The following is a 17,431-nucleotide window of genomic DNA, read 5'->3' on the forward strand; positions in this document are numbered from 1 at the left end:
TTGCAATGTTCTTTGAGTTATGAGCCACCGCATATATAAGCAAACAGCATCACTCCAGTTCTCCTCTCTGTCTCTGTATTCATTAACCCCAAATATAACAGTGGCGACAAGGATGGGATGGAATTGTTGAAAAGACAGAAACGATTTACATCAAGAGGGACAGAGAGAAGGAAGAAGTAAATGAAAAGCACATTGGTCGAAAAAAGAAAAAAAACAATGGTTGGATTAAGGGTTGGATGTTTTCAAATTTCCTTATGTTTAACCCAGGCAAGACTGAAATACTGGTCATTTGTTCCCTTGCACATAAGAATCTTTTTAGTGATCTTACCCTAAATTTTGACAACTGCATCATCTCTCAGAACTCTACAGCTGAAAACCTTGGTGTGATTTTTGACTCTATTCTCTCACTAGTCACTCATATCAAAAACACAACCTATACTGCCTTTTATCACCTCTGTAATATCGTTAAAATTAGGCCCTTTCTATGTATGGTTGATGCAGAAGCCATTGCTCATGCATTTGTCACTCTGGTCTGCCTGCCTGTAGTACCAGAAGTCTTCGGCTGGTCCAGAATGCTGCTGCCAGAATCCCGACCAGAACAAGGAAGTTTGACCACATGTCACCTGCTCTTGCTTCCCTTTATTGGCTCCCAATTCATGCAGATTTTGAGGTCCTCCTATTAACATATAAAATTCTACATGGGCTTGCACCAGCCTACCTATCCAACTTAATTACAACCTATAATCCCCTTCATACCCTGCACTCTTCTGGTCTAGGGGCAGAGCCGAATCTGAATATGGTTTTCAGCAAGGCACAAATAGTGAGTTTTTACAAAAATGTATTTAGTATGAATATTTTAAAAATTATTTGTTTTCGGGAAGAAAAAAAAAAAAACACATCAAATAGCTGGCGTTCCTCATAACCGTGCGCATGGTGTTTATTTGTGCTCTGCCTGCTTGTGCTGACGTGACAGGAAGACAGTAGGAGAGTGGAGGGGAGAGAGAGTGCAGACTGAAAAGAAGCAGCGCCACCTGATTAAAATACAGGCAAAACGTAGTACATTGCTACATCACTATTTTCTTTTTGATTAGGGTTTTTCCTCTTCCTTAACTGGTTTGCTGAAGTAGTTAGTTAATCATAACATTGCTTGTCTTTTGTTTTCCTGCTGGACCGGCAATATGTGAAGCGGAATTTGTTTGACCGGGCGAAGGAGATTAGCCTACATTAGCTTTGTGTGTGTGTGTGTGCGCGTCTGTTTGTGTGTCCTTGTCAGTGTCTCGAAATATATCTCAAAATCTATCCATTCCCTCTCAGAGGTCCTGTGATACTGTTATAGTTTGCTTACAACAAAGCATTTGTCCCATGTACTGCTTCTGGGTTATTTAAGAGACTTTCAATGTCAAGGTCTCTCTCTCTCTCTCTCTCTCTCTCTCTGTCTCCCCCATATTTCTCAGTATAGCAGTGTTAAACATCTGACCCAATTACAATACAGTTACTACACATGTACAACTGTCTGGGTGCATGCAAATGTTTCTGCATACGTGTGTGTTATAGTGTGTGTGTGTGCATGTTTCTGCCTGCTCATTTGTGTTATTAAAATAATGTAAGAACATATGTTATGCTTTGCTACAAAAGGGATAGAATGTGAAATATCATATGTTTTACACACAAACACATACACAAAAACGCCAGCAACATGCCTCTGGTTTTTGTTCAAACAGAAATCTCGTATCCTTTGAATTAATCTTCCTCCACTTCAATTTCACTGATATGCTTGTGCCCTCTGTGGCAGGCAGTTTCATGGCCAAGTTCTTTGTACTGGATATTCTTTCTCTTATTTTATAATGTACATGAAAACCAGGTAAAATAATAACGGCCTCAGAACAGTGCCTTGGGGGACCTCACATGGTGAGACATGACACTTGGAGACATGTGTATCAAGTGCAACATTCTAGACCAGTAAGGTAAGATCTGGTTCACTCTACAACCACAGGTCAAGGGGAACTGAGGTCAAGGGGAACTATGACAGACAGGTTTCCAGTGTCTCGACTAACTCCCATTTCGATTAAGACCTTGAGAAACTGTGGTGGTCCTGAAAGCCACACCAAAGTTTTTCACTGAGTTTATTTGTGTTAAGATAGTCATTAGGTCTTTTTCTCAATTATTTGTTAGGTTTGTGGTCTGCCTTTACAAACAGGCAATGCTCCTCTGCTTAGCCTCATCTGGATGCCAACTGTTCCATCACTACATGTTCCTTGATTCCACTCCTCCAGGATTCAACAGTTCTTACATTCCCTAATAGTTCTCCAAAATGCTGGATCTTTTCATGGATGAGAGAACTGCTGAGTCTCTCCCTATTTTTTTACAATGACTAAAAACCCGTCTTCTCTTCTCAGGTTGTTTCTGAACTACTTACCCAAAGTATTACCGTAGTGCATACATTTAAAAGAAGTAAATAAGCAAATGAAGCAGTATTTTACTGCGATGGTTACAGGTGTTGTCAGGTCTCTTCTCAGCATGAATGCACTTGATCTGAGTGATTTTTGATAAAAGTAATGGCCAAATAAATGAAAATAATTGTAACTTTGCAGGCGAAATACAGCCCAACCAAAAGGCATGTGTGCATCCTTTTTAATATCTTATTTGGGCACACAAAAATGGCATCATGGCTTTCCCAAACAGGGAATACGCATGAGATAGTGTCATTTGACACAGTTTTAATCCAAAGGGATTTGTTCTCTTCAAGACCAAAATTAAAATCTGTCAGTTGACAAGGGATCTGTAGGCTTAAAAGAAGATGACTGCCGTTCCAAAGTGATAGAGGACAGTGTTCTTAAGATCAGCAGATAAGCAATGAAGACACGTTTTTACCCCAGTGGTTTTTCTACCTCTTTTCTACTTGTCTTATGGGTTGTCTGGTGTTTCTGATCTGCTTCCTTTCTTTTAATTATTTCATCTTTGAACCCTGTGTACAAGACAAGTGTCCTGTGATACTGTTATAGTTTGCTGAGGACAAAGAATTTGTCCAATGTATTGCTATTCTCTCTCTTTCTCCCTCTCTCTCTCTCTCTCTCTCTCTCTCTCTCACACACACACACACACACACACAGCCACACCTCCTATAGAGATATGAGGGACACGTCAATTATAAGTTTAACCTGTTTTGCTGGTCATGCAGGACCAGGAAAGGACCAGACCACACCCTGTTACAGAGAAACGAAACTGTTCTGTTCAGTTTGTGTTTAATCATTTGTTCGTAACTGTCTGTAAATGGTGTGTGCGGTAAAATGGCAGAGGCCAGTATTTCTGTCGGTCAGGACCAGTTCGTCTGTCCAGTCTGTCTGGATCTCCTTAAGGATCCTGTGACTATTCCCTGTGGACACAGTTACTGTATGGGCTGTATTAAGGGCTACTGGGATCAGGATGATCAGAAGGGAGTCTACAGCTGCCCCCAGTGCAGACAGACCTTCAGTCCAAGACCTCCTCTGGGAAAAAATGCCATATTAGCAGAAATGATGGAGAAATTGAAAAAGACAAGACTCCAAGATGCTCCTCCTGTTCTTTGTGATGCTGAACCTGGAGATGTGGAGTGTGATTTTTGTATTGAGAAGAAAGAAAAAGCCGTCAAGTCCTGTCTGACATGTCTGGTTTCATACTGTCAGACTCACCTCCAGCCTCACTATGAGGTCACTGCCCTCCAGAAACACACGCTGGTCAAAGCCTCCACACGACTACAGGACAAGATTTGCCCTCGTCACAACAAACTGATAGAACTTTGGTGTCAAATTGATGAGGAACTGGTGTGTTATTTGTGTATGGTGGATGAACACACAGGTCACAAAATAGTAACAGTTGCAGAGGAGAGGACTGAAAGAGAGGTATGTTTAGGGACTTATTTTACAGCTCAGTGATAATATGTGTACATGTGTACTTACCACTGATAACTGTCATTTGGATTTAACAGATCAAAAGCTATTTACCTTGTCAAAAATGTATCTCTGACATGACTTATGTTATTCTTATCAATCTTTGACTGAGGGAGTGAGAGTAAATTTGAACTTTTGATCAGTCAGCGCTGACCATAAAGACTTAGAAACACCAAATGTCACAGATCTCCTCTACTGTCACACTGAGGTGGAGTCAATGGGTGTGAGGCTGTTTTTTTCAGTAAAAGCAGCTTTATTTGTTTGGCCCTGTGGTGTCTCTTGTAAAAGGGCTTTTCTGAGCCACTGCTGCTCTTCAGGTCTTTGGTTGTCACCTGTCCATAAATCCCATGACATCACAATTAAGCCATGAATGAGTTTATTCCGGTTTAAGTGAGGGAGTGGAATTTGGATTGAGATTAATGAAACAAACCAGGGAACCAAACTGAACTAGCAAATTACAAGAATCCGAGATGAATTTCATAAATATAATTCCATTTAGTTGAGGTGAAAACAGATCCTAAATTTTGAACGATTTGCTATACTGAAAGTTTGAGTGGAGAAATTCAGAATCCTCCTGTTATTATATATTTAAATGTTATAAATGAAGTGGTCAGACGCAGACACAGGGATGAATGCTAAATTTAAAAAAACAAAACAAAACAAAACAAAAACAAGAAAAACCTCACAAATAAATGACAAATGAATAATCAGTAACCTTTCTTTGCTTCATAGTTTGTAGAATGTTTGAGTGCCAACAGTCTCAAAATGAAACAGACAAGATGCTGATGTTGTGTATCACTCTATTATATTTATACAAAGAAACAACTGGAGGAGATTCAGAGGAAAACCCAGCAGAGAATCCAGGAGAGAGAGAAGGAGGTGCAGGAGCTGAGACAGGCTATGGAGTCTATCAGAGTGAGTGTTGAATAGAGGAGAAGACAAGAGCTGGCTGCTGGAGGAGTCATTTGAGGGCTCAGTCAGGGTTCTCCTCCAGTCAGTCAGTGAGGAGTCCAGTGTTTAGCTACTGTCCAGTCCCACTGAGTCACAGTGTAGGGAACAGACTGGCTGAGTGAAGTGTGTGATTGTAATGGACCCTCCCCCTCTGTGTGTGTGTATGTGTGTGTGTGTCCTAACAGCGTTCTGCACAGGCAGCAGTGGAGGACAGTGAGAGGATCTTTACTGAGCTGATCCGCTCCATTGAGAGAAGGCGCCGTGAGGTGACAGAGCTGATCAGAGATCAGGAGAAGAGTGAATTGAGTCAGGCTGAAGGAGTCCTGGAGCAACTGGAGCAGGAGATATCTGATCTGAGGAGGAGAGACACTGAGCTGGAGCAGCTTTCACACACAGAGGATCACATCCATTTCCTCCAGGTAACAGTGGAGGACAAAGTGATCTCCAATATAACAGCGCTTGACTTCTCCTCAGTAAAATGTGTGTAAGCTGGAAGCTGTCTGAAGTTTTGTTTCCGTCTGCACTGCACTTATGTATCTGTGTATGTATGTATGTATGTATGTATGTGTGTGTATGTGTGTGTGTGTGTGTGCATGTGTGTCTGTGTGTGCGTGTGCATGTGTATTGTGTGTGTGTATGTGTGTGTATTTAGAGTTTCTCATCTCTCTGTTCCCCTCCTGGATCTGAAGTCTCACCCAGCATCACTGTCAGTTCACACCTCTCTTTTGAGGATGTAGGAAAGTCTGTCTCTCAGCTGAAAGAGCGACTGGAGCATTTCTGTAAGGAAGACTTTGGAAGACTTTCCAGTAAAGGTTTGTTGGATTTTCTTGTGATTTTACCAGTAAACGAACAGGACCAAAAGCACGCTTGGAGAAAAGCTTTATTTGGTGGTGATGGAATCTGGTTGCGTGTCTGCCTGCAAAGCTTAACTCAGAGAACTGTTACCGCGATCGGCCTTTTATACCATGAAGCAAACAGCAACAGACAATAGGTTTACATTGTCACATAATGCAAATCAGAATCTTGGTGTTAATGCTAAAGGCCCCTTTTGTCTGTGGTGGTTGCCATTTGCCCATTACTGGTTGTATTTTGCTTAATCAGTTGCTCTTGGCTACTGTAATGTGGTGCCAGAGGTGTGAAGCTTTCTTTGTAACTATGGTAATAAGACCATCAGGTTCAACAGTTCTCTCATCCTGAACCATGTCTGTTCAGACGTCATAGTAATCGTACAGGTTGAAGATTTAAATATTGTTTCTGAAACCCTATAATAATTATTTAATTTCAAAATCAGTGGAATGTTAATAAACTAATTAACATTCAACAATAATAATAATTAATAATAATGAGGTGAATAATAATAATGAGGTTGATAATCAGTGTTCTGATTTTTACAGCGACAAACTTAATGGTCATTCCTCCTCCTGAACCTCAAACCAGAGAAGAGTTCTTACAATGTAAGTTACTCACAAACACGCGCACGCACACACACACACACACACACACACACACACACACACACACAGTTACAAAGAAAGAAAAAGAGACTGTGTGAGTAGGCTTATAAAGAGAGAAAAAATATAATCTATTATAGAGAAACAGATACAGTGTTTTGCTGAAGTGTGGGCTGTAGGATAAATATAACATTACACTTCAATCATGTTTTGTATCTGTTCTTCTTTATACTTTTCTGAGAGCATGGAAGAAACAGATATACAAATAAAAAAAGAGGTACATGTTGCAGATAGACAGACATACGCAAAGAAAGAGATGACTGAAGTTTAAAAAGAAAAGAAAAGGCAGATAAGATTAAGGAATATATCAGTGTGATTACTACGTTTGATACACCATGTGGGCACAAAACTGATATCAACAAAATAAAATCAACTTGTAAAATTAACTGCTAGAGAGAGTTCCCTTAGTATAAAACAGAAGATGTAAGTTTGTTAATTAAGGTTGACATTTAGGACTGTTACTGTCACGCTGGTGGTGTGGTGCAGGACCCAGGTGCAAGACACGGTGGTTGAAGGTGACCAAACGGAAGACTTTACTGACAAAAGAAGATTAAAATACAAGTGCAAACTGATAACAAAAGCCGATAACAAAAAGGTGCAGCGTAACAGTGTGCACAAAACACAAACAACGATAGACAATGGACAAGGCAAACACTAGGACTTAATTAGAGGGAGAACTAAACAGGGCAACACAGGATTGGTAGAAATTAACAAGGTTAATAATTAGACAAACAGGAACAGGTGAGGGGCGGAGACAGACACAGCAAGAGCACAAAGACATAGCAAACTAAAAGTCCAAAATGGCGGTGCAGGTTGTGACAGTTACACTGCTGCTCTTACATTGCTGTGGAATTTCAATATGAACATTAGCAGCTAAGGTCTATTCTAGTGGGACCGTCTCAGAGATTCACTGTGAGTAAGAAAGATGGATTATTCATTTTTAGAATACTGATTTTTTTAATGAGTAAATGATTTTTTTCTTTCATTTTTAAAACAATCTGATTGTTCCTTAATTGTAACTGATTTGAATAAATTTAGTGTTCATTCCTCAAATTTCCCAGATTCCTGTGATCTCACGCTGGATCCCAACACAGCAAATAAACACCTCTGTCTGTCTGAGGGGAACAGAGTGGTGACATGGAGTAACACAGTCCAGTCATATCCTGATCATCCAGAGAGATTTGATATGTGGCGTCAGGTGTTGTGTAGAGAGAGTGTGTCTGGGCGCTGTTACTGGGAGACTGAGTGGAGTGGGGATAAAGGGGTTTCTATATCAGTGTCATATAAAGACATCAGGAGGAAAGGACGGGGTAGGGAGTGCGGATTGGGACGAAGTGACCAGTCTTGGAGTTTGATTTGCTTTTCTTCAGATTACTCATTCTGGCACAATAATAAAGAGACTAAACTCCCCATAGTTCCCAGTTCCTCCAGAATAGGAGTGTATGTGGACCACAGGGCAGGAACACTGTCCTTCTACAGCATCTCTGACACAATGACCCTCCTCCACAGAGTCCAGACCACATTCACTCAGCCCCTCTATCCTGGATCCTGGGTTGGTTTGCAGTCAACAGTGAGGTTAAGTTGTTTTCGAAAATGAGTAAAAATGCAAATGTCTGGTTATAGTTATGATGACTGTGTTGTATTATCAGATGACAGACATGATTTGGTTATTATAGATGGAGGTTGTAGTAAAGGAGTGCTGTGATTTTAGATGAGATTACTCTAATGATCATCCTCTGATTCTTTTGTTTCTGGTCAAATCTCTGAAGTGTTGACTGGGAGGTTTCTCTTAATGACTGTGATGATTTTGTTCTGAATAAACCACTTTGTGAAGCTCAGTCTTCCCCCTTTTCCTGGAGATTGTGTTTAAACCCGTGAAGGACAGTCCAATAAAATTGTCACATCATGTATGTTTTTGTACTCTGGAATTTGACCTCTGACCTTTGAAAGGTACATCATTACTAATCCATGTATTCACAGATACCCAATGAATTAAAACATTACTGATTTTGGAAAAACAAGAAATATTTCCTTGTTGAAATGAATGAACTGAAGTAAATTAACGTAAACTGAACTGACTGTGTCTCTATCTGAATCCTGTGTAATTTTCACATTCAGTAGATATTTTGACAGCACTGACTCTGGAGAGGGTGACTCTTATTGCATTCAACTCAGTCACAGAGCATATGACACAGTCTAATGGTCATGTCAACCATACAACATCAATACTAAATCTAAACTCAATCTGATTGGCTTCTTTGAACTCCCAAAACCATCGGGAGACCACACAAGGCTTCATGCTATGGTGTTGTCAGCCTCCAACACCATCTCTATACAGATATCTGTGTGTTATCAGTGATCACAGACCCTCCAGAGACTTCCAGTTTGTCTGAGTCTGGAGATTCATCTCATTACACAGCAGTACATCAATATATCCCATTACTGCCACTTCTCCTCACAGTAATCAACCAATAGTAAGGTGTGGAGAGTGTTGGTCTTAGATAAACGTTATGTGACCAGCAGATGGAGACAAACAAAACACACATGAATAACGTCATGTTACACAGTTTTCATAAGTCATCAATAATTATCAGTAAACAGTTTATAAATCCTCTATAGATTGTTATAATCTATCAGTGTTGTATATGTAAACTTGCAGTTACACTTTAATACAGAGCTGCCCAACAGAGAACCAGAGCAGTCTACTTTATCTGTATTTAATCTTCAATAAACAGGGTCACAGGTGGAAAGGAGACATGACCCCAGTTACCATTTCAGCCCTGAAAGGGATGTTGTATTTAATAAACCCAATCACACGTGCATACATGTGTGCCAAAGGCGCTGGGGCAATGGGAGCAGTGCAAGGGGGTGCAGGTACAGAGGTGCTCCATGCACGAGTGATTTGGAGAGGATCCGGGGCCTTTGGATGGTCGCCGACTTGGGAGTAGGAATGGGAAATGGCGCAGGCTTCCAGATGCTTGGGCCAGACTGAACATGGATCTCCTGCTCTGCCGGCCTCTTCTCTCTTCTCTGCTGTACCCAGCTAACGGCGGGCACTCTCTGTGTTGTCCCAGCAACAGAAACAAGTCATCAACAGGCTGAGGAACTGGGAGAGACACCTGTACCCAGGGCTGGCAGCTGTATTCTCCCTCCTCTGGTCCACTCAGCCGGTTCTGGTTGTCTCCAGTGGCAGCGGCAGTGCCTCAGGAGAGTCTGTGGAGCTGGACAGAGATGTTGATCCAGCAGTGCCTCAGAACACTCTCCTCTTTTGTCTTCCCCAGAGTCCTTCTGTTATCCTGTAACTGATGGGTTTACTTGAGCTGCAAGTGCAACATTCACCAGTATTATGACACAAAAACATGCTACTGTCACCAACTGAGAGAAGAGTGGATGCCAGTACATGTAGTTGTTTACTGAAATCCAAATCCTAATCCAAATCATGCTGGTCCACTATAAACTGGCTACTGGGGGCTGGGCAGATCTGAGGCAAAGAACAATCTAAATTCAATACACAGGAAGGCCAACAGTGAGAATAGGGTGGACCAGAGGAACAAGGCTAAACAGAGAAACAGGGCAATTAGGAAGACAAGGAAGACAAAAGAGGAAAGGACCGGCTCAATCTGACAAGTGTAAGACTTCACAAAAGTACACAGGAAAACACAGGGGTGTATATACACAGACACACCAAGGGAAAAAAAAATGGGTGCACACATTAATTAACTAACAAGGTAATCAGCCAATCAGATCCAACTTAGCCCTGATTGGCCAAGAGACAGGGAGGTAGAAATGAAGATTTAACATCACCATTTTTAATTGATTCTCACAGTGTGTGTGTGAGTGAAGTCTGCATGTGAATGGAGTGAAGTTGTGATGTGTCAGCATCTTACATCAAAAGCAGTTGTGGGAAAGAAACATCCAATATCCTCACGAGCACTATCTTATCTTATCAGTTCATTTAAAATATTAAACACACAGACAGGTTCAGTCAGCAAAGAAAGTGATGGGTGTATGGGAGCACCACCTTCCAAACAATTTTTGACAAAAATGATCAACTAAAGACAGTGCCTAGTTTCCTAATTTTTCCTGTGAATGTGCTGTACTGCACTTTGCTTTTAATTCATATTATGAATGTTTGTTAATGTGGCAGCATTCTTTATGTCAAAGATAAACTTCCCTATGAGACCAGTAAGGTAATCTAAGATCTAAATCCATATATATATATTACTATAATGATGTGTAAGATAATAATAATTAATAATATTATAATATCATAATTAAGTGTAGAATTAGACTCCATATATGTCCAAATAAGCCAAAACATTTGGGCACCATTGCGTTATTGAAGTCTATAAGTTGTGAATTGATCGTTTTAAAGCTTTTCCGTAAACCGTATACAAATTGTTCATTTTTACTATATAGAGCTGTGACGGTGCCGTTGCGCGCCCGTCACTTAAATCGGTGAAATGCGCACTGGACGTTAATGAAACCTTAATTTACCAACATGATCGGACTGGACCGAAGATATGGGTATTGGATTGGACTGATTAAAATATGAATTTGTTGAACAAACTGTTGAATCTTACCCGACTGCAAAAAGTCTTGTTTCATCGTGACAAACAGTGGCAATAGCTGCCGTGGCTTTTTGAATAGTTTGCGTGCGCGCTTTGTGTGGACGCGTCCACATTTCAGAATAGTATTTTGCGCTGCTTAGAATGGCGGTAAATACGATCATGTGTGTAAATGACGAGTGAACTCTGTACTCAGTGTATAGTGAATTATGTTTTTGACGATGCTCTGTATTGCAGTTTTGTGTAAGAAATTTTGAAAGCACTGTGGAGAACGGTTCGGTCTAAGTCTACATAACAGTGACGAGGAGACGATGTGAGGAGGCTACGCAGGTGTGAGGGTGCACGGTATATGCGTAAAATGAACGCCAAGACGAGTTCGTTGTCATTTTGAGATCCTTTTATTTTGTGATCAGTCCTGTGTTGTTGGTTATCCCCCCCCCCCTTTTTTTCCTGTTCATCTGTCGGCGGATTCAATCACCAGAATAAAAAGATATCCTCACCTGTCTTGCAATACTTACCTGAGCGCCTGTTCCTTTCGCTACATTACAAGAGCATATATGAAGGACTATTAATGTAATCTCTCTCTCTCTCTTTCTCTCCCTCTCTCTATCACAATGACATTACACTCCTCAGTTTACTATGAGCGATCTGTCACTTTAAGATAAACTGTTTTATGCCCACACAGAACCAGGAGGTCACTCCTACTTTCATTTTAAGAGAAAGGAAACTGATCTGAGTTTCCTGATCAGTGTGTGTTTAATCGTTTGTTCATATTTCTGAGTGTGTGACCAGTAAAATGGCAGAGGCCAGTATTTCAGTAGGTCAGGACCAGTTCATGTGTCCAGTCTGTCTGGATATTCTTAAGGATCCTGTGACTATTCCCTGTGGACACAGTTACTGTATGGGCTGTATTAAGGGCTACTGGGATCAGGATGATCAGAAGGGAGTCTGTAGCTGCCCTGAGTGCAGACAGACCTTCAGCCCAAGACCTCCTCTGGGAAAAAATGCCATATTAGCAGAAGTGGTGGAGAAACTGAAAAAGACGAGACTCCAAGCTGCTGCTCCTCCTGTCCTCTGTGATGCTGAGCCTGGAGATGTGGAGTGTGACTTCTGTATTGGGAAGAAAGAAAAAGCTGTCAAGTCCTGTCTGACATGTCTGGTTTCATACTGTCAGACTCACCTCCAGCCTCACTATGAGGTCACTGCCCTCCAGAAACACACGCTGGTCAAAGCCTCCACACGACTACAGGACAAGATTTGCCCTCGTCACAACAAACTGATAGAACTTTGGTGTCAAATTGATGAGGAACTGGTGTGTTATTTGTGTATGGTGGATGAACACACAGGTCACAAAATAGTAACAGTTGCAGAGGAGAGGACTGAAAGAGAGGTATGTTTAGGGACTTATTTTACAGCTCAGTGATAATATGTGTACATGTGTACTTACCACTGATAACTGTCATTTGAATTTTACAGATCAAAAGCTGTTTACCTTGTTAAAAATTATCACAGACATGAGTTATGTTATTGTTTTCTATCTTTGACTAAAGAGGTGAGAGTAGATTTGAATTTTGACCTTTGATCAGACAGCACTGACCGTAAAGACATATAAACACTCAATGTCACAGGTCTCCTCTACCTCTCACACTGAGGTGGAGTCAGTGAGTGTGGGGCTGTTTTTTCAGTAAAATTAGCTTTACTTGTTTGGCCCTGTGGTGTCTCCATAGTGAGATCTTGTAAAAGGGCTTTTCTGAGCCACTGCTGCCCTTCAGATCTTTGGTTGTCACCTGTCAATAAATCCCACTAAATCACACTTAAGCCATGAAATGAGTTTATTCCAGTTTAAGTGAAGTGGAATGGATTGAGTGGAATTTGGATAGAGATTAATGAAACAAACATTTGAAACTAAACTGAAGTTGCAAATTACAAGAATCTGAGATTAATTTCATAAATATAATTACATTTAGTTGAGGTGAAAACAGATCCTACATTTTGAATGAATTGCTATATTGAAAGTTTGAGTGGAGAAAATCAGAAACCTCCTGTTATTATATATTTAGTGAAACATTATGAAGGAAGTCTTCAAACGTAAACACAGGGATGAATGTAAATAAAAAAGAAAAAAAACCTCACAAATAAATGACAAATGAATAATCAGTGACCTTTCTTTGATTCATAGTTTGTACAATGTTTGAGTGCAAACAGTCTCAAAATGAAACAAAGAAGATGCCAATTTTGTGTATCACTTTATTATATTTATACAAAGAAACAACTGGAGGAGATTCAGAGGAAAACCCAGCAGAGAATCCAGGAGAGAGAGAAGGAGGTGCAGGAGCTGAGACAGGCTATGGAGTCTATGAAGGTGAGTGTTGAATAGAGGAGAAGACAAGAGCTGGCTGCTGGAGGAGTCATTTGAGGGCTCAGTCAGGGCTCTCCTCCAGTCAGTCAGTGAGGAGTCCAGGGTTGGGCTACTGTCCAATCCCACTGAGTCACAGTATGGGGAACAGACTAGCTGAGTGAAGTTTGTGATTGTAATGGACCCTCCCCCTCTGTGTGTGTGTGTGTGTGTGTATGTGTGTGTGTGTCCTAACAGCTCTCTGCAGAGGCAGCAGTGGAGGACAGTGAGAGGATCTTTACTGAGATGATCCGCTCCATTGAGAGAAGGTGCCGTGAGGTGACAGAGCTGATCAGAGATCAGGAGAAGAGTGAATTGAGTCGGAATGAAGGAGTCCTGGAGTAACTGGAGCAGGAGATTGCTGATCTGAGGAGGAGAGAGGCTGAACTGGAGCAAATTTCACACATAGAGGATCACCTTGATTTTCTCCAGGTAACAGTAGAGGGGAAAGTACCCTCTAAAATAAGATTGTAAGAGCTGATAACAACTGACCTCTGCCCATGCTGGTCTTTGCCCCTACACAATCTAGAAAGGATAATAGGATCAAATTTCTCCAGTTTCCTGCACTGTTAATGCGCAAAATAAATATGTAAGAAACAAAAATTAGACTTAGACACACAAGTGTTTCAACAGCAGAGAGAGAAAAATCTTGTAAATCTTTCTGTCATAAACTGAAAGAGACTGGACACAAGTGCAAATCTTTAATCCAAATTATAATCCCAAAACTGAGTCAATAAACAGGCATGGTCAGGTACACAAGACACAGGCTACTGAGGCAAGATCTAAAGTCAGGTAACAAGCTCATGTGAATACACTTGAAGCTTAACAAGGCTAACAGGGAGAACAAGGCAAAGCTCAGTGCTATCAGTATAGTAGTACACATATACACACACAGGGTGCATCCGAATAGTCAAAAAAATTACGTCCTATGTCCTTTCCTAACCACTTTTCCTTGACCTCGATGGAAAACGTCACCAGGTCAAGGAAAGATGGGAAGGAGAATTGATAAGAAAAGACAACCACAGTGCTAAGAGAATCCGACTGCATTTACACTGGGCTCTGTAATTATGTGACGGCGGATGTTATTGATGTGGGTCCGCCGTGGTAAAACTACAGTGTTCTGGAGATGGATTATACTAAAATCGTATCTTAGATACTTCGCTCCGTGTGCTCTTACCATGCTGTTTCATGCAGGCTATGTAAACGTGGACAAACCAGTGAAAAATATTACTTCATTACAAAGGTTGGAATTGAAATAAAAAAAGGAATATAGGCTACCAGTCACAAAAGTGAAACTAATGGTTGGTCACGCTCACCCTCCTGTCCGTTCATATTTATCGATTCGTCCCAGTTAGTATGATTGTATGCAAAATAGTTGTTAAATTTATGCAAGATATGCATAACACTTTAGGCCTACAAATCTACTACTGCACATATCATCATTCCTAAGTTTCAAACATGTTGAGTTAAAAACATCATCTAGCTATAAACGTCTCTAATGCTTGTTCTTCATGTACTAAGACTTTTTTACTTTTAATCAGAAAGAGGTGTAAATTGCTAGTAAATTATTTAAGTTCATATTGTGAATTTGTTTTCTGTTAAGAATTTAAGTAAGAATGTATGAACATGTTTTATAGTCAGAAATCGTTAGAAACTGCTTTTGGAGAGCATATAAATAATATACTGTACACTATGTATATAAAATGATGCCATCCCACTTGTTAGCAAAATGACCAAAATGGAACCCCCCTGTTGACCTGCCATCCCCCTAAACACTCTGTAGTGTCAGTGACCATTGGGCCATCACCCCTGTTAAAAAATAATAAACTGCTGACTGTATGTATGTGTGTATGTATGTATGTATACGTATATATTCACACACACACACACACACAAACATATATATATATATATATATATATATATATATATATATATATATATATATATATATATATAAATATATGCATTTCATGTATATTTGATAGCATTGTGTGTGTGTGTATGTGTGTGTGCGTGCGTGTGTGTGCGTGTGTATGTGTATATGTATGTGTATTTGCATGCGCGTGTGTATGTGTGTGTGTAGAGTTTCCTGTCTTTCTGTGCCCGTCCTGGATCAAGCTTACCAGTCACTGTCAGTCCACACCTCTCTTTTGAGGATGTAGTAAAATCTGTCTCTCAGCTGAAAGAGCGGCTGGAGGATTTCTGTAAGGAGGACTTTGGAAGACTTTCAGAGAGCAGAGGTTGGAGTCATGGAAAACTTATAAAGACTAATTTATTTAATATCGAATTGATGTCAACTCTATTTTGAACAGGTTAATAACCGGTATGTTCTTTTACAGTTGGAAACACCGTGATCATTCTTCCAAAGACCAGAAAGGAGCTTTTACAATGTGAGTTACACACAGTTTGAAAATGTAACTTAATTTAATACATTATGCGCTATGAATAACTCATTTTTCAGTTGAATGGCATCTGTTTTCTGTTCACTTCTTAATGGTTTTATATTTTAAAAATGACAAACTATAAAATGTACAAACAAACAAAGAAAAAAGCAGACAGATAAATAAATATAGACCTGTGTGCGCCCTGTCCTCTTTGCTGAAGAGTATTTGGGTGACCGAGGGTGAGGGGAAAATAAGATTTAAGTTGGTGCTGTAGTTTTATTCCTGACATTTTGATTGAAATCTAGATATTACAGCTTTGTTCATCCAGTACAACTCTGGCACTGTCCTCAAAATTTCAAATTTAATTGCGGAATTCAATTTCATCCTCTAAATTAAGTGCTGACCTTATTCACAAAATTTTGAATTTATTCTTGAAATTTGATTCAATTCAAAATTTCAAGTGGTAAAACTAAATTCTGAGTTGAATCCCAAACTATAATCATTAAAGACAAATTATTTTTTTTGTCTTTGTTACTCTTTGATTCCTGTACCATATGTACCTATGATCAATGACTCACCGCAAGGAAAACTAATCTATTAGGAGTTGAAATTTGAAATTCTACCATAGCTGTCAAACTTTAAGCAAAGCTTAAATCAGTGTCTTAAATCTTGATTTAATCCATCTGCATTTCTGCATTCTCATTTTTAGACTCCTGTGATCTCACACTGGACCCCAACACAGCACATCAGCGCCTCTGTCTGTCTGAGGGTAACAGTGTCGTGAAATGCCGTAACACAGAACGGTCATATCCTGATCATCCAGAGAGATTTGATGGGTGTTATCAGGTGTTGTGTAGAGAGAGTGTGTCTGAACGCTGTTACTGGGAGACTGAGTGGAGTGGGGATAGAGGGGTTTCAATAGCAGTGTCATACAAAGACATCAGGAGGAAAGGACGGGGTAATGAGTGTGGGTTTGGATATAATGATCAGTCCTGGAGTTTGTTCTGTTCTCCTTCTAATTACTCATTCAGACACAATAATAAAGAGACTAAACTCCCCGCAGTCCTCGATTCCACCAGAATAGGAGTGTATGTGGACCACAGAGCAGGAACTCTGTCCTTCTACAGTGGCTCTTTTTGGGATGAAATGACCTTTGTCTGCAGAATTGAAACCACATTCACTCAGCCCCTCTATCCTGGATTTTGGGTGCGCAAAGGGTCAGAAGTGAGTTTAAGCGACCTTCAGGAAGAAGTAGAAGAAATGCTTTGTTAGTCACACACACACACACTAGCAGTGAGTGGTGTAATACAGCCTCTGCATTTACCCCATCCTAACACCAGTGAGCACACACACACACACACACACACACACACACACACTAGGGGCTGGGAGCAGTGGGCAGTCACACAGGCGCCCAGGGACCAACTCCAGGTGTTTTTGCCAGTGCCTTGGCACTGACAGGAGTGTTAATCTTAGCATACATGTCTTTGATGGTGGGAGGAAACCCACGCAAACACAGGGAGAACGTATATACTCCACAACGAAGGGACCTGGGACGGCCGGGATTCAAACCCAGGGCCTTCTCGATGTGCGGCAACGGTGCTAACCACTGAACCACTATGAAGTCACTATGAAGCATGAAGAAGTAGAAGAAGAATGAATAAAAATAGAATCATCCAGTTATAATCATAGG

The 17,431-nt window shown here is 40.5% G+C and overlaps 1 protein-coding gene and 1 pseudogene across 3 annotated transcripts; both read left to right on the plus strand.

Annotated features, from left to right (window-relative positions):
* The first annotated feature begins 3,287 nt into the window (after window positions 1-3,287).
* On the plus strand, window positions 3,288-8,369 carry LOC115814599 (E3 ubiquitin-protein ligase TRIM16-like). Of its 3 annotated transcripts, none has more exons than XM_030777494.1 (6): window positions 3,288-3,878; window positions 4,746-4,841; window positions 5,063-5,296; window positions 5,530-5,689; window positions 6,272-6,331; window positions 7,450-8,369. In XM_030777494.1, the coding sequence occupies exons 1-6, from the start codon at window positions 3,288-3,290 to the stop codon at window positions 7,983-7,985; spliced, it is 1,677 nt and encodes a 558-aa protein (XP_030633354.1). In that variant the 3' UTR covers window positions 7,986-8,369. The 3 variants fall into 3 exon arrangements, with proteins under 3 accessions (XP_030633354.1, XP_030633355.1, XP_030633356.1); XM_030777495.1 differs by having other exon boundaries at window positions 5,530-5,683; XM_030777496.1 differs by lacking the exon at window positions 6,272-6,331.
* A 3,365-nt stretch (window positions 8,370-11,734) lies between these two features.
* Window positions 11,735-17,108, plus strand: LOC115814610 (tripartite motif-containing protein 16-like; annotated as a pseudogene).
* Window positions 17,109-17,431: the final 323 nt, after the last annotated feature.

This window comes from Chanos chanos, chromosome 6 (assembly GCF_902362185.1).
Source record: "Chanos chanos chromosome 6, fChaCha1.1, whole genome shotgun sequence".
NCBI lineage: Eukaryota > Metazoa > Chordata > Actinopteri > Gonorynchiformes > Chanidae > Chanos > Chanos chanos.

Coding starts and splice junctions, on each gene's coding strand:
- LOC115814599 (XM_030777494.1), top strand. CDS start 3,288: ATGGCAGAGGCCAGTATTTCTGTCGGTCAGGACCAGTTCGTCTGTCCA. Junction 3,879..4,745: donor AGGAGAGGACTGAAAGAGAG/GTATGTTTAGGG, acceptor ATTTATACAAAG/AAACAACTGGAGGAGATTCA. Junction 6,332..7,449: donor CAGAGAAGAGTTCTTACAAT/GTAAGTTACTCA, acceptor CAAATTTCCCAG/ATTCCTGTGATCTCACGCTG.